The 26,388-nt window shown below is 57.5% G+C and overlaps 1 protein-coding gene across 4 annotated transcripts in view; it reads right to left on the reverse strand.

The window, feature by feature from the left end:
- Nucleotides 1-26,388, reverse strand: part of CACNA2D2 (calcium voltage-gated channel auxiliary subunit alpha2delta 2) — a 142,752-nt gene that overhangs the window by 1,048 nt on the left and 115,316 nt on the right. The window contains exons 5-36 of one of the 4 annotated variants that reach the window (XM_060631081.3): nucleotides 22,130-22,174; nucleotides 18,765-18,906; nucleotides 15,347-15,478; nucleotides 15,102-15,159; nucleotides 14,391-14,441; nucleotides 14,163-14,262; nucleotides 13,884-14,042; nucleotides 13,541-13,648; nucleotides 13,364-13,442; nucleotides 12,739-12,788; nucleotides 12,468-12,557; nucleotides 12,218-12,289; nucleotides 11,954-12,028; nucleotides 10,661-10,735; nucleotides 10,511-10,582; nucleotides 10,353-10,424; nucleotides 10,187-10,248; nucleotides 9,229-9,305; nucleotides 5,227-5,287; nucleotides 3,087-3,184; nucleotides 2,775-2,865; nucleotides 2,605-2,667; nucleotides 2,352-2,455; nucleotides 1,988-2,086; nucleotides 1,807-1,895; nucleotides 1,559-1,606; nucleotides 1,259-1,330; nucleotides 1,003-1,155; nucleotides 785-837; nucleotides 606-661; nucleotides 323-449; nucleotides 60-169 (exon numbers count right to left, since the gene is read on the reverse strand). In XM_060631081.3, coding sequence (XP_060487064.1) covers nucleotides 60-169; nucleotides 323-449; nucleotides 606-661; nucleotides 785-837; nucleotides 1,003-1,155; nucleotides 1,259-1,330; nucleotides 1,559-1,606; nucleotides 1,807-1,895; nucleotides 1,988-2,086; nucleotides 2,352-2,455; nucleotides 2,605-2,667; nucleotides 2,775-2,865; nucleotides 3,087-3,184; nucleotides 5,227-5,287; nucleotides 9,229-9,305; nucleotides 10,187-10,248; nucleotides 10,353-10,424; nucleotides 10,511-10,582; nucleotides 10,661-10,735; nucleotides 11,954-12,028; nucleotides 12,218-12,289; nucleotides 12,468-12,557; nucleotides 12,739-12,788; nucleotides 13,364-13,442; nucleotides 13,541-13,648; nucleotides 13,884-14,042; nucleotides 14,163-14,262; nucleotides 14,391-14,441; nucleotides 15,102-15,159; nucleotides 15,347-15,478; nucleotides 18,765-18,906; nucleotides 22,130-22,174 — 2,743 coding nt within the window. Of the gene's footprint in view, nucleotides 1-59; nucleotides 170-322; nucleotides 450-605; nucleotides 662-784; nucleotides 838-1,002; nucleotides 1,156-1,258; nucleotides 1,331-1,558; nucleotides 1,610-1,806; nucleotides 1,896-1,987; nucleotides 2,087-2,351; nucleotides 2,456-2,604; nucleotides 2,668-2,774; nucleotides 2,866-3,086; nucleotides 3,185-5,226; nucleotides 5,288-9,228; nucleotides 9,306-10,186; nucleotides 10,249-10,352; nucleotides 10,425-10,510; nucleotides 10,736-11,953; nucleotides 12,029-12,217; nucleotides 12,290-12,467; nucleotides 12,558-12,738; nucleotides 12,789-13,363; nucleotides 13,443-13,540; nucleotides 13,649-13,883; nucleotides 14,043-14,162; nucleotides 14,263-14,390; nucleotides 14,442-15,101; nucleotides 15,160-15,346; nucleotides 15,479-18,764; nucleotides 18,907-22,129; nucleotides 22,175-26,388 lie in introns of all 4 variants that reach the window. The other 3 variants (XM_060631080.3, XM_060631079.3, XM_060631078.3) reach the window with 3 other exon arrangements.

Below are 26,388 nucleotides of genomic sequence, written 5' to 3' on the forward strand. Positions count from 1 at the left end.
GAGGGGGCACGCGGGACAGGAGGGGGCGCGGGCGGCGGGGAGCGGCGGGGGCAGGATACAGTGTGTCTCTTTCTGCAGAAGCCGGCCACCCTCACACTGGCTGCACAGAGGCTTCTCGGCCACCACGAACAGAAGGTTGGTGTTGGTCAGTCTTTGCGCGTGGAACAGCCTGGAGGCAGTCCGGAAAGGCGGGGCTTTGAGACTCGCCCCGCCCCTCCCCGCTGTAGCCCCGGTCCCGCCCCGGGCCGCGCCCACCCGGCAGGCCCCGCCCATGGGCCCACCAGGCTACAGCCAGCCCTCCGGTCCCGATCCCCGCGGGTACCTGGAGCAGTTTCCGCAGTCGATGATGGCGTTGTAGGAGGCGTTCACCGACCCGAAGTAGTACTGGGTCTGTTTCATGACGCAGCTGCTCTCTCGCGCTTCGGGGTTCCCCTCAGCCTCCGCGGGGTCTGCGAGGGCCCAGAGCGCCTCAGCCCCACCCATTCACCCTGGCAAGGTCTCGGGTTTCAGCCTCGCTCAACTTTAAGCCCCGACCTCCCTTTGGGATGGGTCCGGGCTTAGTCTGGGGAGGGGGTTCGAGGAGGGGCCTCTAACGCCCCACCTACCTGCCTGGAACCAGCTGTGATAAATGAGGCCATAGAGAAGCTGCTGGAACAAGGACCTGTAGGGCAGGGGTCACTGAGTGGGAGTGGTCAGCAGAGGCCAGTGCCCTGCCCCACCACTTCTCTTGAGCCCTTCTGGTCAGGAAGCACCCTTCCTCCACTCCCTTCCCCTTCGGACTCACCAGGCTGCAGCCGAGGTCCACCAGGCCAAGTTAAGGAAGTCTGCAATAGTGGGCTGCAGTGGAGAGAGGGGCATGGGCTGCTACTGCTGTCCCGGAACCCGGGTCACCCCCAGCTCTCTTGTCAGAGGTGGAGCGTCATCTGTGGGCAGGTCTCCCAGTCTCTCCCCCCCCCCCCCCCGTTGCCCACCATCTCCAGACCAGGCATTGCTGGGGCTCACCACAAAGACCCCCCGGGGTGCAGCACCCAGGTTGCCTGGGGGTTGGGGGGCGCAGGCTGCCTGATAGTCGTAGGACTCTTTGCGGGTGTAGAAGGAGTTATTGTAGAGTGCCAGCATCAGGTTGGCATCCACCTCACTGAAGAACCTGCCCACCTGGGAATGCCAGGAGGGAGTGGTAGTCACAGGGTTGGCAGTGCCACACCCCCTGAAAGCTCAAACCTTGGCCTCCTCCTTCTACCCTCTCCCTGACCCTCACCTGGTCCCACTGATGATTCTGGTTTGACAGCACCAGGAATCCCCCATCATCAATGAGGACACAGAGCAGGTCCTGAAAGGTGGAGAAGGAGGGGGAAGATGGAGAGGGGCTCAGGCCCAGACCTTCCCCCCCAGACCCTGGCAGTCGGGTGGTTGGGTAGAAGGGGCACCACTCCCCCAGTTGTGGTAAAGCTGTAGAGGGTGGGATGTTGAGACCCCCAGGCCAAACGATAGGCTAGGAGTTGCAGTTGGGATTAAGAAATCAGGGATCAGGGTAAGCTAGGGTTCGGGGCACACACACCTCATTGTTAACCTCGCAGTCCATCTCACAGTGGCTGCTGGGACCACACTGCTGGGCAGAGAGCAAGGACCATAAGGTGCCCGCCAGTTTTCCCCCTCCCATCACCCTTTGTACATCTAGATCCCCAGGCCATCTACAACAACCACTGCCTCCCCATAGACACAGGAACCACTCTGAGTGGTAAGGATTTCCGGGAGACTCTAGAATGGGTTTTGCTGGGCTTACTGCCCCCACACCTGCCCAAGTACCTTCTGAGGCTGGTCCTGGTGGGTACGGTTGCTGGCTAGCACCTTGAACTTCTCGGCCCAGGCCTCTAGGTCCAGCTTAACACCTACCACTATAGGGGAGAGCAGGGGGTCATCAATGCCTGCCTTCCTGGGCAGCACCCTGCCCATCGTCTCTTTCTCCACCTCCACCCCAGGCATTCACCTGCTGGCCTCAGTGTGCGTCCACCCAGGCTGAGCTCCACAGCTGTGCTGACGAGGATGCCCACTGTGTCATTCTCCAGCTCCAGTGGCCTTAACAGGGCTGGCGGTGGGGTGGGATGGTCAGGAGTAGGGGCTGGTGGTTACACTGACCACTCTGTGCTGGGTCTGTGGACCCAGGGGCCCAAGCCAAGTACCCAGTACCCAATGTAGTGTTTGGCACAGCCTAGGTCTCTCTCCTCATCTGCCCCAGTCTCAGCCAGCCTCATGTTTGAGAGGGGCCTCAGAGAGCAGAGCCTAGTCCTGGCTGAGCAGACAGGGAAGCCTCAACTTCCCATCTGCTGCTGGGCACCTTGGAGGACACTCACCGTCCTGGTGCGGGGGCTTGAAGACATAGCCATGGTTGTCCAGGCTACGACGGTAGAAGCTGGCATTGAAGGGCTCTGGATTCTCCGTCCAGTCATCCGCTGCTCTGGTTATCCGACAAAGACAGAGGTCAGTAGAAGGGGTGGTGTATGGGGGACAGTGTCTCAGCCAGGTGCAAGGAGGCCTATGGGAAGCAGGACAGAGGCAGGGTCCCAGACAGGGGCAGGGTGTTGGGCGGCAGGGTTGGTTACTTACTTGTTGGGGAATACGCGAGTGATGCCACCATCAGTGGCAGCAAACACGGCCAGAAGGCTGTACCTGGGGGGCAGCAGGGAGGTGAGTCACAGGCTTGCCTTCTGCAGGGCAGGGCCAGGGCCTCTGGGCCCATCCCAACCTCCTGCTCCCACAGGCTGGGTGATGCCTACGTGTTGAGATCCTGGTCCCGCCACACACGCTCCACCAGCTGCTGTGTGATGCCTGTGTCCAAGATCAGGTTGTGCAGAAGGAAGTTGTTGCCTAGAACAGGAGGTTAGGGGTGGAGGGGCCATCTTCTTGTGGCTCCCTGCCCACTCTCCCCCATATACCCAAGGCTCCAATAGGAGCCTTTCCCACTATCTGGCCCAGGTCCTGCCCTGGGCTTGGGTCTGCATCACACCTGCCCGGTCTCTGGGTTCTTTTGGGCTGCCCCCTTGTGGCCTGGGCACTGCCCAGACCCGGCTGCCCCACTAGGCACTCACACTGCTTGGAGTCTGGAGTCACTTTCTCCATGAGCTCAATGAAGTTTTTCAGGAACTCGGTGTTGTTGTCTGAGGCATTCAGGTCCTTGCAATACTCTCTGGGGGTGGGGAGGGGCAAGAAGAGTGGGCTTGGGGGGCTGGACAGAGCAGTAGGGTTGAGGTTTCTCAACAGGCCTGCCTGGCCATTGGCTGAGAAGCCTGCGCCTTTGGCAGGGGGTGTGTATTCTTACAGGCTGCCACCTCTGAATAGGGGCGGAGCTGACACAAGAGTGATGGTCTGCTTCCTCCAATCTGGCAGGTTCTCCCTCCAGGGCATAGCCCTGGACCCTGACGGCACACCTGGGAGGCCCCAGGAGATGCCTCATGGCTGGCCCGTCCACCTGTATGCTGTGGGGTTCCCGTGGGCACACGGTGGGTGAGGTACCGGCGCTGACTTAGCCTAAATATGACTTCAACCTGCCGCTTCCTAGTTTTGCACCTTTGGATGACTCACTTAAGCTCCCCAAGCCTCAGTTTTTTCCATACCACAGAGGGTGTCAGGAAGTCAGTGGGAACACGTGGGTCCTCAGACTGGCTGCTCCTTCTGCCCGGAATGCTCTTCTCCTAGAGGCGGACAGTCCAAATCCCTCACCTCCTCAAGGCCCTCACTGGGCTCAGGCTCTGGCTCCGGCTCCAGAGAACATAACGTGGGAGTTTTGGGGCATGGGAGGCCCGCTTCAGGCTCTGTTCCCCCAGGAAGTCTTGGTGAGCAGTCCTTCCACCCTGGTAGGTGGAGCTATCTCTCCTGCCTAATCCTTCCTTCACACGGCTGCCACTAGAGACCTCCCTGCTGCCCTGAATGCAGCAACTTTGTGGGGATTATTAAAATGCACTGCTTCCCTACACCGTGCTAGGGCGCACAGTTTGGTAAGGGCAAAGCTGGGGGCAAGCTGGGTTTCAGCCCCCACTTGCTCTCTGGCCCCTATGGCCTTTGTACAGCGCACAACCTGTACTTCTGTGGTGGGGGGCACAGCTGATACATCCAGAGTGATGCCCCAGTTGTGCTTCAGATACAGTTCCCCCACAGTGCCCCCCAAGAGTATGTACATTTACATTTGTGGGTTACTTCATTCACTCACCCAACATGTATTTATTGAGCTATCCCAAGCCAAAGATACAGAAGTGGCAAAAACAAACACAGTCCCCTCTCTCAGGGTCATGTAGGCCACACAGGCCTTTTCACTCATTCCCACAGTCACTAATGCACACAGCCCACTCCGTATTTACACTCAGACTCTTACAAACATACACAATTACTCACAAACACAAACACACATCTACAGAGAGAGAAATTTGTGGGTGCATGCACACACGTGCATACACATGGAGGTTAGGAATGTCCAGAGCCCCCGTGTGGTGCCTGAGAGTGCCCATGGGTCTCTGTCAGTTGCACCCACCTGCCCTCATCCAAAGCCAGGTCACAGGGAAGGGCTTCACCACTGGGGGAGCTGCTGGCCTCCTCACTTTGGGCCAACAGGCAGAGCGTGTATACCCAAGGATGTGTGTGTGCACGCTGAGTGTGCACTTGAGGGATGGTCCAGGTCCGGGCCTGCACTGGGCCCTGACCCTTCACTTGCCAGAGCACCTCTTTAAAGCCCTTGTACCCTCTACCTCCCCCAGTCCTCTGTGAGCCATCACACCTAAACTCAGCACTGCTGACAGGGGCTCTGGCTGGCTCATCCCCAGACCCACACAAACACTGAGTGACACAGGACAAGGACGAGGTGCAGGGTGGGAGTTGGGGAGGGTACCACAAACCAGAGCAGCAGCTGCCCAGTCAGGAGTGTGCTGTGGACAGCCCGCCCAGGGCAGAAAGGGCTCCTTCCTGGTGGCCCGGGAGGGCAGGGAATATCAGCAGAGTCCAGAGCCCTCCTGCCCCAGGCCTGGTGGGGGCTGGAGCTGTGGGCGGCTGGCCACTGCTGCCTGGTGCGGCTGCATGGCCCAGGGTATGCACATGGCCGCACATACGGGGCTATGCATGGGGTGGGGGGCGACACTGCACAGGACACACACACACAGAGCTCCAGGCAGCAGTGCAGGAGGCGGGGCCGGGGCGGTTGGGGTTGGGGAGGACACCTCAGCAAGGCCACACGCAAGCTACCTGGGAGCAATGAAAACATGTCCTTCAGACTCAAAGCTGCTGGGGAGCAGGAACTCAAAATCTGCAACAGAAATGGGGGGTTATCCGGCGGGGGCTGGGGAGGCAGAAGGCCAGGGGGCTCAGAGCTGACGGGGCTGGAGGGACAGGGCAGAGGGTGGCTTGAGGGAGGGGGAGACACCAGCAAAGAGGGAACCCGCCACTTCCACGTTCGAGCCAGAGAGAAGGGGCGGGCAGAGAGAAGGGGCGGGCGGGGAGGGGTGGAGGGCCTGTGGAGACTACAGCATCGCAGGAGGAGGGCAGTTATAGCCAATATGTTGCCCAGGCCTGGTCCTCTGTCGGCAGTGAGTCCCGTGGCGTGGCTGTATATGCTTCCATACAGCTGTATAGCACATATACACGGACACACACACACACATATATATACACACACTGCTATATATATGCATGGTCTGGGGGAGGCGCCGGTCTCGCTCTTATCACATCCGTAATGGAAAAAACCGCATGCTGAGCTTCCTTTGCCTCCAAAGAGACTTTGAGGAAGGGAATTGGCTTTTGGCCGCGGATTTTTATCTCTCTTTCTTTGCTGCAGCTGTTTGCATTTTGGTAGGTCTTGCTTTTGTTCTGTGTCAGGCATCAACATGGCCAAACCGAGGGAGTTTCTCACGGGCACAGACAGTCCAACCAGAGACGGTGTGGGCAGCTGGGGCTGGGCTGCAGTGCATTGTGGGGGTCCAGTGCTCTTTCTTGGGTTGGGAGGCTGGGTGAGGGGAGACTCATGCCTGAGAATGTTCCCATGCTGTGGAGGAAGGTGTGGGAGACAGGAGGACTCAGGAATGCTGCACAAACCTGTACACCTGCCCTCTTGGGCTGGGAGCATGAGGCCAGGCGGGGAAGAAGGGTGGGTCTTTACCCTTCCTAGGACCTGTCCGGGTTCAGAGCAGCCAAAGAGGAATGCTGTGGCTCCAGAGAAGGAGTGCTCTTAAGGACCTATCAATTAGACCTGTGCATGGTGTGAGAGTGAGTGCGTATGTACATGGGAAAACATGTGTGTTTGCATACCTGTGCAGGTGTACAAGTGTCTCTGTGTGGGTTTGTGAGTGAATCTGGGCTTCTCTGTGGCCTCTCCCAGCCCAGATGGATCAGCCACCTGGCAGGTCTGCATCTTGGAGCCATGCCCCTGCCCCTTGGCGTGTTGCACTCTGGGCAGCCCACCTTCCAATCCTGTCTTCACCAAGGTATGATCTCTCTGTCACCCCAAGGCTTATTTTTGCAGAAGAGGGGTCTTCTCTGTTCCCAGATACTCCCACAATGCACTGCAAGATTCGGGGAGGTGGGCTTGGGGTGCCTGCAGGGGCTGGGCAGTCACTGGTTGGACTGTTGCTTTCTGATGGGACTGTGAGGCAGGGTTTGGACACAAGCCGACAGGGAACGGGTGCGGGGGAGGGGAAGGAGGAGAAAGAAAAAGTAGGTAGGGGAGCAGGAAGGGAGATTAGGCTATAATTGTCATTGTTACTATGGCCCTGCATTTCTGGGGTCAGTGGGAGGGATGTGGGAGGGGGAGAAAAGACAACTCAAGCCAGTGGGAGTAGGGCCTGTCCCCCACCCCCACCCAGGCCAGTGGTGCCAGCTGTATCCCCTTTGCTGGACCATGCTGGACAGGGCTCCTAGGGCTTCTTGGAGAGCCCTGGCTTCCAGGTCATGGGGACTGGGGACAGGAACCCCCCTTGTGGCTCTCCATGCCTATCTGTCCAGGCAGGGGTATCTGCCCCTGTGGCAGAGACCCTCACATGCTGCCCTCTCTCACCCTCCTTGTTCTCCACCAGAGTCTGTGAGTTCAGTGCCTTTCTTTTTCAGGAATGTCTCGCTTGGGTACCCCTAAGTGCCAGAATCTTTTTGTTCATACACAGACTGATTCCCTCTAAGCTCTTTTGCTGGCCCTTGGGGTCCAGACATGGTTCCTTCCATTCCTGGCTAGGCTCACTGTCCCTGAGTCTGCTTTTATTTCCCAGGGGAATACCTTCTCCACACCTGACCCTCTGCCCCAGGGGCAGCAAGTACCAGGGTTGGGCTGGGCCAGTGGACCTTAGCAAAGTCTCTGGAGGCAGTGGGGGGCACCAGGACACAGGGGCTGCAGCACCTAGGCTGGTGCCCAGGATGGCTGGGCCTGCCTGGCTCTCCCAGTGGCATGGCTGCTGCCCTATCCTGCCCGTCCCAGAATCAGGGTGTAGGGCTTCCAAAGCCTTCCGTCACCCCTTGGAGGGCTGCCAACTTCTGGACCAACTGCCAGAGATCACAGGAGGGAGAACTATCCCAGACGAAGCCTCATGTGGCTGGCACTTTCCTTTACCCTAAGCCTCACACATAAGCCCCACTGAAGACTGGTCTAGCCCTGCCTATCAGGCCCCCTGTCCTCCTGGGTGGGAGGTGGTGGAGAGGCATCCAGCCCTGTCCCCACTGTTGAGTTGTCTTAGAGGGACAGAGAAGGTGGGGGCGGGCAGGGGCCTGACCAGAGGGAGAGAGGAGGATGAGGAGGGGGCCTGAGCTCTCAGAACACGCCGGAGACCACCCTGCAGGCAGGGCCAGGAGAAGGGCCCCTGGCTGTAATAGGGGTTTAGGGATGAGGGAAAAGGCAAGAACTAGAGGAGCCAAGGGGATGCTGGGAGGGAGCCCTGGAGAGCAGGGGTTTGGCTGGTCCTGGGCAGGGAGGGGGGCAAGCAGGGGTGTGAGGGTGGGTGGGGTGGGGAGAGGAGGGTGCACTGGTTCTGAATATATACTTGCCCTTCAGTTTGCTGATTGGCACTGGGACAGTCCACCAAGAGAGAAAGCGAGGAAAACAAAAACAACACAAACACAAAAACAAACGAAAAGGGGGAGGGGAAGGGGAGGGGCACAAACAATATTTTATTCAATGGCTGTTTGAATGAAAATATTGTGTCTCATCATCATACCGAAAGGAAACTTCTTGCAAAAAAAAGACATGAGAGAGAAAGAGAGAGCGAGAAAACTCAAAGGAGATGAGCCCCAGTCGGCCAGGCAGGTGGGGGGCGCCCGGTGGGGCCGGAGCCCCAGCCTCCCTCCCAGTGACCTCGGGCGGTGGGCAGGCGGGGCCACAGGCTCCAGAGGCCTCTTGGGGGAGGCCCAGGGTGAGCAGAACATGCAGGAATGAGCCACAGGCAGAGGAGTGGACCAGGGAGGGAAGGAAGGAGAGAGGTCCAGAGAAGAAGAGAGGGGGAGAGTGAAGGGGAGGAAGAGGCAGGGAGGGTGGGAGATGCAGGGATGAAGGGGGGTGGAGAGAGCAGAGGGAGGGAAGGAGGGAGGAAGAGAGAGAAAGTAAAGGTGCTGGGGCAGGAGAGAAACGGAAGGAGCAGAAGGTAGAGGGAAGTGGGGAGACAGAGAAGGTGGGGGTGCAGGGAAGGGAAAGAGAAGGAGGGAGGGAGGGAGAGGGAAGGGAGAGGGGGAGAGGAGGAGGAGGGAGAGAAGGCAGCAAGAGAAATGGAAGGGCAGAGAGAGTGAGGCAGTGGGGGTTGGAGGAAGGTGAGAGGGGCTGATGAGGGGGGCGGAAAATGGGGGAGGATGAATGAGGAGGTCAGAGGAGGGGGAGAGAGAGACCCTGGGGGGGTGGCACCACAGGGGAGAGAGCTGCAGGGCACAGGGGGAAGGAGAGATGAGAAGAGGGGGTGTCTTCCAAGAATGCAGCCCCCAGAGGTGTGCGGGGGAGGCAAGCTAAGGAGGGAAGACACGCAGTAGGAGAAACTAAAACCAAAAACCTCAACGGAAATCATGAGAGAATGGTCTGGAACCAAATCTGAGAAAAGGCAGGCATGCAGATTTCCACAGACTTTCCGATGGCTGGTGCCCCAGCCTGCGGGTGCCTGGGGGTGGGCAGACTGGGCAGGAGGGGCTGCCTTGCCGCCAGCGGCTGGCTATGCTGCCTGGGGCCGGCGGCCAAGGTGCGGGGCAGAGGCAGGGGTGCAGGGCACAGGCAGGGGCCGGGCCACTTACACTTGACCTGCAGGATCTGGTCACTGAGGTTGGCTTGGAGGTAGAAGGTGCTGTAGGGCGGGAGCACAAGCCCTAGGCTGGGGATGAGGGGAGGAGAGGAGCATATGTCACTGCTGGGGAGAGGTGGGCCACATTGGCATTCAGCCCCCCCCCACCTTGGAGCTGGGCAGAGAGACCCAGGCTGTGAAGTCCCCTCTCCTGACCACCAGGGCCACCTTTCCCTGTTAGCTGTGGGAGATTCACTCCCTAAACTCTTCTGGAGGCCTCAGAACTCCCAGCTCCAAAGCAACTCGCCACACCCCCCATATCCCCAGCGGCCTCCCCCAACACACCATGTGCCCAGCCAGCCTCCTCTATCTGGCCAGCAGCAAACTCAAAAGGGACAGAACACTGTCTGTGAGCTAGGCTGTTGGGTGCACAAGCCATGGGAGTGGGGTCCCTCAGTCCTAGAGACTTAGGCCACGTGAGAGCCATCAAAAAGCAGGGCTGGTGCTAACACCATGAGGAGCAGTCACAAGCTGGGATTGGGGTGTGAATGAGACCAGCTCTTGGGGGCACAAGGAGACAGCCTGTACTGCCTGGGCCTGACCCACAAGGGTACCTGCTCCGAGGCTGTGGTGCCTGTTGAGAGCAGGCCTGGGGATGTGCTGAGGGTGACATCCTGGGTGCAGATACCCAGGGATACAATCCAAGCAGGGGTGACATGAGAGGGTGGTGTGGCATGGGGAGACATCAGATGCACTGTCTTGTCTCTGTCCAGTTCTTGAAGGGCGAGCAAAAGGCCCTTGGGGGACCGAGAGTCCTGGGGTGAGTAGTGAGCAGTTCTGGCTGCTGGTGCCCCACTGGGATCATGGCTGCAGTCGTTGAGAACGCACAGACTGGGCAAGCACAGGGCTCAGACTCTGGGCTCTGGGGCTGCCCCCACCCCTCCCTGCCTACCCAGCCCTGACCCACTCACCTGTAGTTGGTGCTCCTTATAGGTACCCAGGTGTAGTTCCGCATCACCTCGTCTACGTACCTCTGGGAGAAGAGGCTGAGTCAAGTACTTGGGCCAGTAGGCCGGGGTGGGGTGGAGTACGGGAGGATGCCCACCCTGACTCTGTGCCCCTATACCACCTTCTCACCTCGTCCAGGGACTTGACCAGCGTTCTGATTTGCTTGTGGCCCTTGTTGCCATCGATCATGCTCCGACGGATCTGGAAGGACCAGAGATGTGAGGGGTGGGGTCCCTACTCTCTGCTGCTCTGGGTACCCCCATCTCTACTCCTCTCCTTTTCCTTACCTCCTCTTTGTTCTCATCCTCCAGCTCAGCATCCAGGAAGTCCAGAGTCACAGGCTCCCGGAAGTTGGTGGTCTGTGGGAGGCAGGGCAGGAAGTCAGGGGTCCCCATCCTGTAGAGTTTACCCTCCTCCTGGCCACCCCCCTGGCTCACCTGGGGCTTGAGGTTGGGATGCAGCAACACGTAGCCGTTCAGGTCAATGGCAAACACATAGCCGTTAGCTCCAAGCTGGGGGCGTAGATTGGGAGCTCAGGGCCTGGAGGGCTAGGCAGGGATTCTCTAGACTCTCGAGCTCTTCCTTAGCCTGCTTTCGATACCACTGAGGTTTGCCTGCCTGGGCCAGGGGCCCCCACATGCAATGTGACCTCGAGCCTGTTTCTCAGGCTGTTTCTCAAGCTCAAGTCCAGCAGGCTGGTATCCCGTGTGCACCAGCTCTTGCTGAGGCTGACCGGCATCATGGGACCACAATTTGATTTGGCCTTCTGCCCCAACTACCCCTGCTTGTCATGGAGCTGTCAGTCAGCCAGACTGCTGCCTCCACTGGCCCCTCAAGGCTGCTGTTACCCTCTCCTCCCCTCCCCACTAGTGTCTCCTCCTGGTCGCCATCTCAGTAGAGTGCATAGGGAAGAGAGTGCCCTTGGAACTCCTGGGTACCCCTTCCAGGTGGAAGTGAAGGATGAGTGAATGGGACTCTGGACTCACCCTTAGCTCTCTAGACTGTTTTCTCACTGCACATGGGGGCCAATGACATGGGGCCTTCATGTGGCTCAGGTGTAGACATGCTGTCACACACATCCCACCCCTACCCCTTTCACAACCAAACCTGAAACTGCCTTCAACACAGGCGGTGGGCCAGCCACACTGACCTTGCCCCCTCCCTGGTTTATGATTTTGTTTTTCACCTTTAGTCCTTTGCCCACAGAGTTTCCTGTAACTCCAAGGTACACCTCCTATCTATTTGACAGTCCAGGGGTCAGCAAACTATGGCCCATGGGCTATACCTGGCCCGCCACCTGTTACCGCATGGCTAGGAATGTTTCTTTTTACATTTTTAAGTGGTTGAAAAGACCAAAAATGGAATTTTATTTCATGACATGTGAAAATTATGTGAAATTTAAATTTCATGATCCACAAACAAAATTGTATTCAAACACAGTCATGCCTATTTATTTGTTTTGTCTGTGGCTGTTTTCGCAGTTCAACAGCAGAACTGAGGATGAGTATTTACGCTGGCAGAGCCTATAATATTCATAGTCTAGCCTTTCACAGAAAGTTTACCAACCCCAGCTCTAGGCCCAAGGTCACCTTCTCTGGAAGCCTCTCCTGACTGCCTGAATTCAGAGGTGTCCCTGGAGGTGCTGTAATCCCCATTAGACTCCTCTGCTGAGCCTGGCTTGTGTCCCTGTGGGGAGGCAGAGCATGGTGGATGGGCAGATGAATCCTTACCGTGTAGTTTGGAGTGAGCCTCTTGATGTCATTCAGAGCCACATCGATGCCCATCACACCCAGGATCAGCTGGTTCTGGGAGCAGAGGCATGGGGTCTGAAATGGGTTCAATTCCACGGGGAAGCCCCACTGTCCAAACCTCACGCCCAAGGCCTCAAGCTGTTCACAAATAGTTGCCCCTGTCCAGGCTGAAGGCCTGTCTGTCCCTCCTCCATCCCAGACCTGCTAGGGCATGCCTAGTTGTTCCCGAGTGGGGAACCTTACCTTCTTTTCCCCAGGGCCATCCTGTGTCAGGTTGAAAACAGGGAGGGTCCCTGTCACCACTAACCCCAGCCCCTGAAGGGAGAGGAAGAGGATGGGTTAGAGGATGTGGCCAGCCATGCCCTACCCTGAGTGTTCAGAGGATGGGCTCAGGCACAGGTCCCATTTTTTCTTCTGTTTGGTTTATTCCCATATGGGGGCCCTTAAGGAACATGACCTTGTGGACACATCTGTGGGGGTCCAGAGGCCTTACCAGTGCATCCTCATACACGTTGGTCCACTGCACCTGCTTGGCCTCCTTGCCTGCCAGTACCATGGGCCTGCCCAATACATCCAGATATTCCTGGGGAGAAGGTGACAGGGGTCACGAGTTCACATGCCCACTGCACCTTCCCTGTTCTGCCTCCCGGCATATCAGCACGTCACCAGAGGGCGCTCTCACATCACAGCAGCCCACTGTTCACGCAGTGCCCAGGAGGCAAGGTGCTGGGAGGTGGAGGCCGGGAGGTGCCCTACAGTCTCACCTGTGTGTTAATGCGGATGGCTCCAATGGAAGGGATCTCAAAATAGTAACCTGTGAGGGAAGAGGAGGCAGAGGTGGGTCTGGGTGGTACGTGGGATCCATGGCACAGGGGCTTCTGTACCCTGGGATGTCAGCAGCCCTGGACTTGTCCCTCAGGACTCCTCTCTTTCTGGTGTCACTCCCCTCCAAACTCCTATCCCTTTAGTGCTCCCTTCCACTGCCCTGTCAATTGGACTGATGCTGGGGAAGGGGTCATGAGTGTAGGGGTGTAAGGAAGCAGAGGCAGGGTGAGGTCCCTCTTGCTAGGATGGTAGTGACGTTCAGAGTCCACCCAGAGGCCAGGCCCAAATATATAGAGAGGCAGACTGACCAGCAAACAGACACAAGAGCAGATCAGACAGGAGATGGATGGACAATGGACAGACAGATGGGCAGAAAGATGCTCAGTCACATGGACAAGTTACATGGCCAGACAGAAAGATGGACAGTCACATGCACAGGAGGATGGGCAGTGGGTAAACAGGCAGCTGGAAAGCTGGACGTACGGATGGACATGTGGACAATCAACCCAATGGACAGCAGGGCATGGCAGGCAGGCCCTGAGGCAGTGACGCTGGACGTGGTACCTTTGTTGGCGCAGGCCATCCACTGCAGGGGTGTGACGTCGTAGTTGTGTTGCCCCACGGAGAAAGTGAACACACGCACCTGTTTGGGGCTTGGGGTTACTGCTGTGGCCACCAGATGACAGCCCTCCCCTGAACCGGGCCCAGGTCAGGGTGGCCCCCGCCTGGGCTGAGCCTCACCGTCCGGTTGGGCCAATTGTATTTCTCAAAGACATCCTGCACGCGGTCCTCACCACCATCCGTGAACATCATGATCATCTTATTGCAGTTGGCACGAGTGATGTTGGACTGGTCAGGAGTAGGTTTGGGGTCAGGCAGCTCTCGGCCCCTCCCCGGTCCAGGGGTGGGTCTCCCTCCCCCTGGAAGGCCTGGCCCTCAGACCCTCCTCCCCACAGCAGATGGTGCTTCTGCCCGAGTTGCCTGTTGGGCGCTAACAAGGCCATTCGTCTTGATTTCCCCGGTGTCACCAAGCCCGGGCCTTTGCCTGTCCCCAGCCACCCGCTCACCCACCCACGGGGCTCACGTTCTGCAGCTGGTCGAAGGCATACTCAAAGCCGGCCTTGTAGCCTGTGGTGCCCTTGGCCACCATGCCCTGCACAGCTTCCTTGAACACCTTCTTGTTACGCACATTGGCCTGCACCAGGTGTGTGAAGCATGACACAGGCTGTGCCTTTTCATTGAACTGCAGGGACAGTGAGGGTGGTGAGTGGCCTCAGGCTGGCCAGGGCAGTCAGCTGTTGCACGGTAAGGGGGTGGTGTGTGTATGACCCATTCCTCACCCGCCTACCACCTTGGCACTCACCGAGGCCACGTTCACATAGTCATCATCAGAGAGCGTGTCCAGCATCTCACAGACGGACGTCTTCATCAGCTTCAGGGTCAGGCCACTCACGCTGCCGCTCCTGGTAAGGTCATGGAGGCACTAGGTAGGCCTTAGGCATTTTCCTGCCGTTCCCTGATGAGTGTTCCCAGGCAGCAGATGGTTACCCCTTGCTTCCCCCCACCCCTTCTGCCAGCACTGCTCACTCACACATCCACGATGATGACCATGTCCTTGGGCGACGAGGCCCCCTGGATATACCTGCCCGGGAGAAGCCTCAATTAGGGCCAGCCTCCCTGGGACTTTGTGGGTCCTTTCTTCCTCCACCCATATATTGATTCAACATTGTTTCTACTGAGCATCCACTGCATGGGCCGGACAGGGTCCTAGGCACCAAGGATATCACGCTTAAAAAAACAGTCCTTGCCCATGACATGAGTGACCCTGAGCCAAAGGAGGGGTGAGCAGGTGATCCAGAGAGGGGGTAGAAGGTTATGTCCCCTGGCCCAGGATGAGGCCCCAAGGTCTGAGTCCCAGCTGTGTGCAGGAATGAACAGGTGGCAGGGAAAGAGTATGTCATGGGGTACTGCAGGAGAGGCAGAGCAAAGGGTGAGGTGTCCAGGGTTCAGATGGGTGGTGTGGGGCTGGCCAACCGACATCCACTCTTGGGAACCCCCACTGGCCCAATCCCTCAGTCCCAAGGGGGTGGAGTGCCGGGCAGTGGATGGGGGGCAGAGGCAGCTGGGAGGCCTGCCTGGGTGATGGGATCCATTTTCCAGTGGCAACGATGTGTGAAATGAAAATTGGATAGAGCTGGCTGCGCCCTGCTCCGAGGCCTGGATATCGGGAGGGAGGGGAGCAGGCAGCAGAGGTGGGGGAACTGAGGGGGTGTCCCTTCCCAGCTCCTCCTTGCTCACTCACCAGGGTCTCCTTCGGACATCGTACAGGTCGATTTTCTTAGGGGCTCGCCATGGGGTGGCTGTGGGAGGAGAGGAGGTGAGGGGTCTAGCAGGGAAGGGCCCTGCAAGGGTAGGCAGGCTTTGCAGGAGTGGCTACTCCACAGCCCACAGGGTTGACCACCCACCCCACACACCTCAGGATAAGTGGGCTGGGTGATGGAGGAGGGTTGGGTGCTGAGTGGACAGGAGAGACGGGCTGACACTTACCTGGATAGTAGCGAGTGACTCCTGTGGCACTGCCAAAGACCTGCCACAGCAGTGTGGGGTCCTGCCTGCGGTTCTCGATAAACACATTCTCCAGGGCTTCTGTCCAGTTGAGTTCATTAAGGATGACAGTGGCTGCGGGGGAAATGGGGGTGGGGGCTGAGGTGAAAAGCACCTGGGCAGTCCCCCTGTGGGACCTCACCACAATGACATGCCCTGCTTGGAAAGCCTCACCTGCTCTCTGCCTAGCCAGGATCTCATTCCCCAGGGCTCGGCTGGGGCTGCACCAGCTCCTTCAGGAAGACTTCCAGGTCCTCACCCCATCCTGAGTCAGCTTAGCCTACCCTTCAGCCAGGCCCCACATGATCAGGCAGGGCAGCTATGGCCTGTGGCCCCTGGAGAGGGGCTGCCCAGGTGGCAGGGAGTTGTACCTTGGGATGCCCATCCAGCATGCTGCCTGAAGCTTGCAGCTGGTCCCTTGGGAGCTCACCCACTCAGCATGCACTCCAGGCTGCAGCCACAAGAAAGCAATTAAGGGCCCGATGATGGGGCTGGAATTATTCAGCTATTAAGGTACCTGATAAGCTGGAAGCCACTCAGCTCCATGATTAATCAACTGGGGCCAGGAGCAGGCAGGGGCGGGGGCAGGGGCTCTTGGAGGGGCAGGGGCTATGCCATGATCTTGCTCCAACACTTGCACGCACACTTACACACACACACACACACACACACACACACACACACACACACACGCATACAGCCTACACTCCCTAACAGGTATATCTGTGTTGAACCTCTGTGTTTCCAGTCAGGTGTGTGAGTCCCTCACCCTTCAACCTACCTGCCCAGCAGCCCGACTGCTTCCGTGAGCACAAGGGCACAGCACTCTGCACCCATTGGAGGACACCAATGGGTTTTGCTCTCACAGTTCCCCATGACCAGTTACCCTCACCCTCCCTTTCCCCTGACCTCTGTGGCTGCACACAGGTGATTCTTTGGCCAGACCCACCCCTATGCGCCCTTACAGATCAAGGCTCCTGTCAGATGAATGGGCTCGGTCCTATAGATCCCTCAGCCAGGGCAGTGACTCAGGATGGCTTGAGCAGCATCCCCACCCCCAACTCAGGACAGGCCTAAATCCGGCCGATGTATGTGTGTGGCACGTGTTCTCTTATGTGTAGTGTGTCTGTCCCTGCATGTAGGACACTCAAAAAAAAAAAAAACCCCACCAGGAGCTGGATACCTGCTACTGCCAGGCCTCTATACCTGACCCCTTCCCCTAGGGGCTGTTTTTTTTCTCCAGTTTCTTCCACTTCCTTTCTTACACCATTGTCCCACTTGTCCCTGAGATCCTTATCAAAGATCCACCCCAAGTGAAAACCCAAGAATGCCTTCCAAAGCCTCTGCTCTTCTCTTCAGAGCAGAGCCTCTGAACACTGAAATCTTTAAAGCAGATGAAGAGCTGTGATTTAAAGATACAAGTGCTGGGGCTGCCTGGGTGGCTCAGTGGGTTAAGCAGTCGGGTAGTGATCTCATGGTTCATGGGTTCAAGCCCCGCATGGGGCTCTGCACTGACTGTGCGGAGCCTGCTTGCGATTCTCTCTCCCTCTCTCTGCCCCTCCCCAACTTGCGTGCTCTCTCAAAATAAATATATAAACTTAAAAAAAAAAGATATAAATGCTCAAGGCTCCACTCACAGCCTAGGGGGCACTGACACATTCCAGGGCATGGTCCCTCTGTTCTCTCCCTCCAGTGTGTGGCCTCTGCTGCATCTTGTGTGCTGCCTAATTCTTCTCCCTCTGCTCCCTCTCCCTTCTCTCTGTCCTTGTAGCTTCCCTTAACTGACTATAATGTGAAAACAAAACACATTTCTAGCATTGGCTGTGCCTATTGAACAGTATGTTATGGTCCTGTTGCTAATTTAGAAACTTAGTGAGTCGAACAATTTCTATTTTTCTCTTTAACCAAAAAATAAAGCCAGGTTCTCAAATGTTTCATATAGTACTGCCTGTCCTGGGAGAGTCTGCCTGGCAAGTCCCAACCTTCACTGGGCCTCAGTTTCCCCATCTTCCCAATGAGAGGCTTAGAGCAGACTGTCCTGGAAGCCTGTCTAGCTGCTGCCATAGGGGTGTTACTGACTCAGGTCAAGAGCCAAGAGGAGACCCCCACCTCAGTTGGGCTGTCCCTGCAGGTATCCATGACCACATGCACACACATGCATTCACTGTAAGACACACTTGTGCAAGCACTCCAGCCTCCCTGCCTGGAAAGGGCCTGCTACTCAGCCCTATGTGCACACACCCACACCCATGTGCACACACTCTCAGATCACGCTGAGTTGGGAAATGGGGACCATGCCCCCTCAGGCAGGCGATTACAGATTTAATTAAAAGTGACACAGTAAATAAAAAACATATAAAATGTAATTTGTGTGGGTAGCGAGGGGTGACTGGGGAGGGCGGTATGGCTCCTGTTTTAATTAGTGTGCCTGCCTGTGATAGTGCTCCTCGGCTGGCTCGGGCAGGTGGCCTGCAGGCGGCCTGTGGCAGGGATGGGATGGTGTGTGTGGGGGAAGCATCTGTCCTCACCCACGCCTGAGGCTGCCTAGAAGGCCTGGCTGACCCTAAGGGTGGAGGGGGGCCTCCCTCAGGACCCTGGAGGATTCCTTGCATTCTGGACACTATCCAGAAGCTGTGGGACTTGTGTTCCAAGACCCTCCACCTGGTGTGACCCTTGGATTCTGAGGCTGCCTTGTAGGTGCTCACAGAATTATGCTCAACAGACCCCAGGGCCCTAAGGCCTGCTGCTAGAGCTCTCTCTCTAGTGCTTGACTCTTGGTCTCCTTCCCCTACACCTCCCAAGATCTTCAGGAAGTTCCTCCTCATGTCTGACTCAAATCCTTCCAGCTGCAGTGACTTCGTTTCCTCATTATGAAAGCTGCCCTGTCCCTGGACAAGGAAGGAGATGTTCCAGGTTGTTGTCTGTGAGTGAGGACGTCCCTGTTCCTCCAGCCCTTGAGGCCACTTGATGTGGTAGCTCCTCAACCCATGCTTGCACGGGGCCAGGGAATGGGGGATGGTGGGGAGGAGCTGCTTTGGGGTCCTGTGGGGACTTGGTCCAGCACGTAGGGGAACAAGTTGTGTGCAAGCATTCGTGTGGGCACATGTCTACACATGGGCAGGAGACTGCACATGCACGGGGTGGGGAGTCTGAGTGCTTTGTAGTTTGCTGAGAGTTAGTGTCAGGCCGTGCCTGAGAATGATTTGATGCCTGTGTGTGGGTGAGCATGTGTGACCTTGGGTATAAGGGGCTGAAGGCAGATGACACTGGTTGAGCACCTGGGACCTGGCAGTGCCCAGGCAGTGGGCCTTGCCCCCATGGTGGTGGGGGAGGGTTATTTCTGATTGCTCTGCACACTCACAGCCTTTGTAGATGTCCGTGGGGATCTGCACGGCCGTGTATGAGTAGTTGACCTTGTTCTTGAAGTTTGAGTCCTCAACGAAGTCCAGCCTTAGGGTGCTGGCCTTGGACCCCCTCTCCACATCCTCACTCTCAGGGTCGTCCTGCAGAAAGGGATACCCCCCACCACAGTAGTGTCAGGGCTGGGAAATGGGGAGTGGGGTCGGACAGCTCTGCAGGCAGGAGAGGGCCAGAGCCTAGGTGATTAGGAGCATCTCAGAATCAGAGACTATTGCAGTTAGAAACGGAGAGAGATGGAGAGACACAGGAATAGATGGATATGGGGTACGGACCCCTCACCCAGGAGGCCTGTGACTCCCACCTGCCCCTGCCCACCCTACCCATCATCCCTACATTTGCTAAACCCAAATTCCAAATGCCAAATTGACCCTTTCCCACATTCTTGAAAACCAATTATCAGTGAAGGAGACAAATCTTAGAGCCACTGAGAAAGAGAGGGCTGCAGCCCTCTACTTATAAGGACAGGCTTATGCAATCACAGGGAGGCCTAGGCAGCCCATCCCAGGAGCCTTGGAACCCACACCCCCACGCTCCCTGGGCCCCGCCCATCCCCTGCATGGAGTTCCTTTGGCACCAGGGAGAGGGCCCTTGCCCCATCTGGGGGAGGGGCACCATCCCTACAGCTGATGGCTGTAGGGGCTGAGTTTGGGGGGAGAGCTGGGCTGGGGTGGAGGCTAGCATTGAGACCCAGTAACTTCCGGAGGGAGGGTCCTCAGCGCCCGCTAGCAGCAGGATTGCAAAGGTCCCCGTTGACTTTCTAAAATGAGCTGCAGCCGCCTGACAGGTGCCAATTACGGCATCTCTCGGCCGAGCAGGCTGGGCATGCGCCGTGCACCCCCGCCCACCACCACAGGCTGGCAGGAATGGGTCTGCAGCTACAGTGTTGATGCTGCAGCCGAGTGGGGGTGGGGGCAGGCACGGGTGCAGGTGTGCAAGGGGGAAGGGAAGGGAAGATGGTGGCAGAGAGTGAAGAGGAAGGCAAGAAAGAGCCAGAGGGGCAAGGAGGGACAGAGATCAAGGCAGGGCAGGGGCAGAGCTGGGGGGGGCCTTGTGCCCTGGGAGGAAGGGGTGTAAGCAGCTGGACTATCCACATGCCCCCTCAGTGCCCCTCAACCTCTGGCTCAGCTCACTTCCACCCCCTCGTGGTTCTGCCGACCACTCACTGGGTCCTAGGCACAAGCGCGGTGTTCCCTCCTCCCGCTGTATCTTGTCTGGGGAAAGGGTGATCGTGTCTCCCTACGATGTCCCCAGCCCGGGAGGGCTCTGGGTCCATCCTCCAGCCTGGGGAATGAATTACTGCCTAGATGGGGGGTGCCGTGTGGGGGTTGGCATGGCTCGGAAGGGTCTGCAGCATCTCTTCAAGGGTGGATTTTGTACGGCAAAATCCAAGCCATCTGCTGCCCTCCCCTAATCCCTCACCACGTGTGCCACCCTCTGCCCACCTCGGCACACCCTTGGAGGACCCTCAGAAGCTCCTGGATGCTGGGTAAAGCCAGGGCAGGCAGCTGCGGAGCCTGCCGCCTCTGAGGCGTGAGCCACTCACGTTCTGCTTGGAGGAGGGGGAGGTGCGGGAGAAGAAAGCCCCCGAAATGTCAGCGGCAGATGAAGGGCGCTGGAAAATTTAATCTCCCAACTTTCCCAACTAATGTGACATTTGGATTCCGTTCTGATAAGCTATCAGCTGGCGAACTTTTTCCTTCCTTCTCTTTCCCCCACCCCCACCTTCTGGTTGGTAATTTAAAAGTAAATGGTCTAGAAAGATCTCTAACTGTACCTCTGGCAAAGATTAAAAAAACAAAACAACACAACGCAGGGGAGTTGGCAAATATGTGCATATTTATAGGAGGGCCAGGCGAGCCCAGCTTTTGGCCTGACCTTAGCCCAGCCCCACCGAGGATGACTCTCCCTTCAGGGGCAGGGAATCGGTGATTTAGGGCCAGGGGTTGGGAGTCCTGGACACAGGGAGTTCAGGGGATCCTGGTAGGGGCCTGGGTACCAGAAAGGCCAAGAAGCCCCCTCAGTGCTACCCCCATGCCAGGGGTTTTGTATGGTGGGCAACTGCCGTCTCTTGGTTTATATTTAATGCACTGATTGCTAAAATTACAGCCCGCTGCTGAGGGGGGTAAGGAATTAGATTCAGGGTCTAATTAAAGGTTCGCTCTTCATTTGAATTTCAGATTCCAGCTTTAATTTTAGCAACTTCTCTGGGAGCCACGGAGGCTCAGCCAAGGGGGAAGCACACCTGCTTTAGCCCACCCACTCCTCCTTCTTGGGCCCCCTGCCCGCCTGCCCTCCTGAAGGCTTACCCAGGCCAGCCTGGCACCACGGACCCTCTGCAGGGATCGCTTCCTGCCTGCCCACCTCCTGGTGTCATTGTCTACCTCCTGCTCACCCCAGGAAATGCCCCTGGCCAATAAGCCTGGCAGAGGAACACCGGATTTGAGGGCTCCTGCCCCAGCCAGTGCAGGTGGGACGCCAGAGAGTGAGCTGTTATGACACCTCTGTTCACAGAGGAGATAGTCAGGTTCAACTGCTTTTGCCTCAAAGGCAGGCAGATGGACTTGGGCCTTGCCAGGTTCACCAAACACTGTCTACTCTGAGTGCCCTGCACTCTTGGGCACTCTTGCCTCCTCAGTAGGTCCCTTGCTACCAAAATGGTACTATGTCTTTCATGTGAGGCCTCTGGTGACAGGGCAGCCCAAGCAGACATGGGCTAATCAGTGACACAGAGGCAGAAAAGCAGTGTAGGTCTGGGTCCTCTGGTCATCCCGAGTGCCGCCGCTTCTGAAGCAGTGACCCCAGCAGAGCCCGAGTCCCGTCCTTCGTCTGGAGAACAGGCACAGGGCTGGGCTGCCTCTTCAGCTGGGGCAAGACTGACTGAGCTCCAGGTGAGCACAGTGGGGACGACCGTGGGGTGCTCAGCACAACTGAAGCTGCTGCTCCCCTCACCCTCAGGAAGGTACCTGCACCACCTGAAACACACCCGATGGCCTACAGTCACAGCCACAGCCACAGCCGGGCCCTGCCTGCACATCTCCAGGAAGCCCTCCCAACTGCTCCCTCTTCCCTGCTCCCATAGCAGTCAGTCCCCTCCATGCTGGCACCTGAATGACCCACCAGATGAGGTCCAAGTGTCTCACTACCTTTCTGGGGCTGGGCATGGGGCCTGTGCCACCAGTACTTTGCAGGGTGACCTCAGAATGTGGAAGAAGCTGAGACTTAACATTTCACAGCTGAGGCCACTAGTCCAGGGAGGGTGTGGGGCTCTGGCAGCTCTCCCTCCCCCAGTGTAGGTGGGGCACTCACCAGCTCAGCATCGGCCTTGGCGTCATAGTACAGGATGTCTTCCTCCTGGTGGGAGACAGACACCTTGACCCCCACGGCTTCTTACAAGGTCACCTGAGGTGCAGCCAGGATGCCTGCCCTGAGGCCAGCAACGGTCCCCTCACTCATCTCTCATCCAGAGGAGCCAGGGGGAGGGCTGTCGGGAGTCAGGCCTGGCATGCCCACCCCCACCCCAGACAAAGCCCTTCAGGGGCCCTCACAGGCTCCAGGGGGATGTGGTGCTCCAGGTTGGGTGGGGATTCCCCAGGGCTCCTGGACTCCAGGACCAGGGTCTTAGCACTGCAGCCCAGCTGGAGGGTGGGGTTAGAGCCAGCCTGTCTGCAGAGACTCTGACTGAAGCACTACCGGGGTTGGAGGGTGTGTGTGTGGGGGGGGTGTAGCGGGGAAGATGGGAAAATAGAGCCGAGTCTGGGCCAGAGTGAAATAATGACTCGACACCGCATCTTCCAATTTCTTCTATTAAAAAGCCTGCTCATTACGGGCATGTACTTATTAATTATCTGTGATTTGTTGTGAAATGCAAGGGGGTTTACACAACAGGAGCGGGAGAAAACAAAGCCCAGCCCCCGCGCCTGCCTCCCGGCCGCCTGCGCCTGCAGTGTTAGCCCCACGCATCCCGGCCTCACCCGCCTGCCCGACGCCTGGGTTCTTGGCCATCTGCGCGTCATAATCACCGGCCACCCCGGGGACCCGTAACACAAACGGGCTAATTTCATGTTTAATGATCTTTAATCAGAACTGAGCGTGGCTGACAGAGGCCGCCAGAAGGTGAATCTGGTGCCATCGAGTGCCACCGGCTTAGGAAGGGCCATTCCACTCCTGCCCTTGTGGGCTCTAGGGTCAGGACACAGGATAAGGCCACTGTCCGAGTCACCCTCTTCCAGTGCTCCTCAGTGCTGTTTTGTTCAGCAAAAACCTGGTGCATGGCCCTGGCAGTCTGCTTTTTTGTGGTCTGAAAATGGGGGTGTTGATCAAGAAGTTTGGTCCCAGTGGTGCTCCCAATGGTCTGGCTGTAATACAGCAAGCACAGAGCCAGCGATTACTCTTTGGTGGGCAGAAGTCACCTTGGCCGCTTCTTTGCCATGTGACCTCAGGGCTGCACTGTTCCCTCCTAGCTCAGGCTCCCCATGCTTCAGGGTGGGGCTTGGCCTTGGTGACTGCCCAGGTGCAGGGTCTGAGGCCATGGTTCGAGGTGGTCAGTATGGGGGCCTGTTGTGGGGACAGTGGTGAGTTGTCTCCCACCAGAGGTCTGGGGGCTACAGGCCACTGGCTATACCCGTAAGCATAATCCAAGCATTCTGCAACACTGACTACATGCCTGGCACCACGCTTGGGCAAGACCACAACAGCCGATGAACGTAAGACCAGAGGAGACTTGATCGCTTCCGTCACCAGAGGCATCTGTGTCCAGCATTTTGCACATACGGTAATGTGGGGCTTGTGACCCCCCAACATACAGATGAGGACACGGCAGGGGTAAGAAAGGCTTCGCACCCAGGCTCCAACCTGCCTTCCTGTTGCATCTCCAACCCTTCCCACACCTACCCACCCACCAGTCCAGGAAGACTGGAGCCCAGGTGGGCCCGGGGTGGGGGTGAGGGCCGGGGCCCAGGCTCCAGGGTGCTCGGCCTTTCCTTGCGCCTGGCTCCGACCGAAGCACATAATGAAAGCTGACATTACATCAAACACAATAAGGAGTTTCGGTTGATGAAGATCATTCCTGAACACACAAACCCATTAAACCGAGGGGAAAAAATATCAATTCAACACACTCGCTGGCAAAAAGAAAATGTGATTTGTTATCTAAAAGGGGGTTATAAACACGGCTCTGATGCTCTTTCCCTCCGTAATGAAAACAGGCGGGCGCGGTGGGAGGACTGCAGATTAGAACATGGGGCTTCACTCACCAACTTTTTAAGCAAACCTCCAGCAAGGACGGGAGAGGGCATGGGCAGGGGCCGGCAACTCTGGGGCCCCCAGGAGACCTGTGCTCCTCTCACAGGCCGGGCTGGCTCCTGCCTGCACCTGGGCCACCCCTGGGCCACCCTTCCAGTTGCTCCAATGGCTCCCTTTGTCTTTTTGTCCTGCTGTTTCATGGTCTCAGCAGAGAATCAGATGTTGGTGGCATCAGTGACACAGGGGGAACGTGTCATTCAGGAGGGTTCCGGTCCCCTGCGGACCATGCGCAAGGCTCAGGAATCTGTATGTGGCCCTTGTCCCCCAGGAGGCAGGACCCCTCCCTACGTCTCCCACCTTGAGAGGCCAGGCCATGCCCCTTCCTTGGGAGAGAGTAGCATTGGCATGGGGTGGTGGCGGGCAAGGTCACATGTGTGAAAATACATTGTAGACACAGCTGTGGTCTCTATGCTTGATGTAATGTGGAGCTGGGGGTGTGGCCATCAGGGTTGGGGTGGGAGGGTCCCTGGAAAGGCCTCTGTGTCTGCTTTGGCCTGCACAGTGCCCTGGTGTCCACCATTACTGCCCTGCCTTGGTAAGACCACGAGGAGGTGGTACCTAGTGATTACACGCAGGGGCCTTGGCAAAGGGTCCTGGCCTCAAATCCTGACCTGAACATGTGAGCTCTGGGATCCAGAACAGTGAGTGAAGACTAAGCCTGGGGCACCTGGGTGGCTCAGTCTGTTGAGTGACCGACTTCGGCTCAGGTCATGATCTCACGGTTCGTGAGTTCAAGCCCTGCGTCAGGCTCTGTGCTGACAGCTCGGAGCCTGGAGCCTGCTTCTGATTCTATGTCTCCCTCTCTGCCCCTCCCCTGCTCATGCTCTGTCTCTCTCTGTCTCAGAAATAAATAAACACAAAAAAATTAAAAAAAAAAAAAAAAAAAAAGACTAAGCCTGAAGCCTCAAAATCCCCAGCAGCTCCATAACTACCCCCGGGAGTCACCGCCATCTCATCAGCGAGGCACGGGTGCCTGTTAAATCCTGCAGCCTCAGTGAGGCTTTGCTTCAGGGTCTTGATTTCCCACTATATAAAGTCGGGATGATGATGATGCCCCCTCTGAGGGAACTAGGACAGGGAGCAGGGCCTCCCCAGGCATTAGGGCCAACCCTGTGCATGGGCGGCCCTTAGGTTTGCAACTCCACAGCCCTGGGAGGGGCCTGAATGTGGAAGAAACCCTCTGTTTGTGGAGAAATGGGCATCCCTAATGTCTGGGGTTTATACCCAACACCCCTTTCTATTACCTGGTATTTTAGGGGCCATTTTGCTCAAACTGGGCAGGGGGTGGAGGGAATCACCCCTTCTGAACTCACATTTCTCCTCCGTGTGGATTTCTGTACACAGATGACACATGAAGGGTGGGGCTAGGGGCCCACCTGGCCCTTGTATAGATGACACATACACTTTCCTTAGCTGGAGCTGAGCCCAAGAGAGAACACGAGGGGTGCTGGCAGGTGGGAAACAGGGTGAGGAAGCAAGCATGGGGAATAGCAGTTGGTGTCGTTTGGTACCATGGGATACAGTGAGGATGCTTGGCCTTCCTGCCCTGGCTCATTGCCAGCTCAGCTCAGCCAAAAGGACTGTTTTCTGAGAGAGCCGTCTGTCGCCGGCTTGGCAGAGAGGCAGGCAGCAGGCCTGATGGCTGGGGCAGACTTCAGGCTGGGGAGGCCACCTGTCCTGTCCAGCCGGCTCCTCTGGCCTGGCCCAGCCTTCACAGTCTTCCTTTTAGGTTCCCAGACAGAGCTACCTCTCCCATCAGACCCCCCAGGGTAGAGCTGTGTCTGCCACTCCCAGACTCCCCAGGGTAGGACTGCTTCCTCCATTAGACTCCCAGGGCAGGACTCTGTCCTCCCACAGGTCCCAATGTTGGCATTGGGGCCAATGGCATCTCCTGCCTCTTCCACCCATGCCCTGGCCCAGCTCCTCCCTGGTGGCGGTTTAGATGGCAGATAATGCTGGCACAGTGTGGTGGTGGTGCCAGGCACGGTGTCCAGCAGGCAGACCATCTTCATCTACCCTAAGTGTTATAGGCACCAGAGCACCTGCTGTCTGTCTGCAGGGTCATGGGAGGTGCTGCCTGCTAACAAGGACCATGGTTTTCCTGGGGTCCAAGGGCTGTGGCTACAGGTTCCCTGCCTCTGCTGCAGCCAGTATGTGGGGTCATGGCCTGAGACTAAGAGGGGAACTGGGGGCCTTCACATCCAGACACGGCTCCCTCACTCTCTTACCCCAGCTCTGACCTTGCAGACCCCAGGATCCCCCAA

Source organism: Panthera onca, chromosome A2, assembly GCF_046562875.1.
Source record: "Panthera onca isolate mPanOnc1 chromosome A2, mPanOnc1 haplotype 2, whole genome shotgun sequence".
Taxonomy (NCBI): Eukaryota; Metazoa; Chordata; class Mammalia; order Carnivora; family Felidae; genus Panthera; species Panthera onca.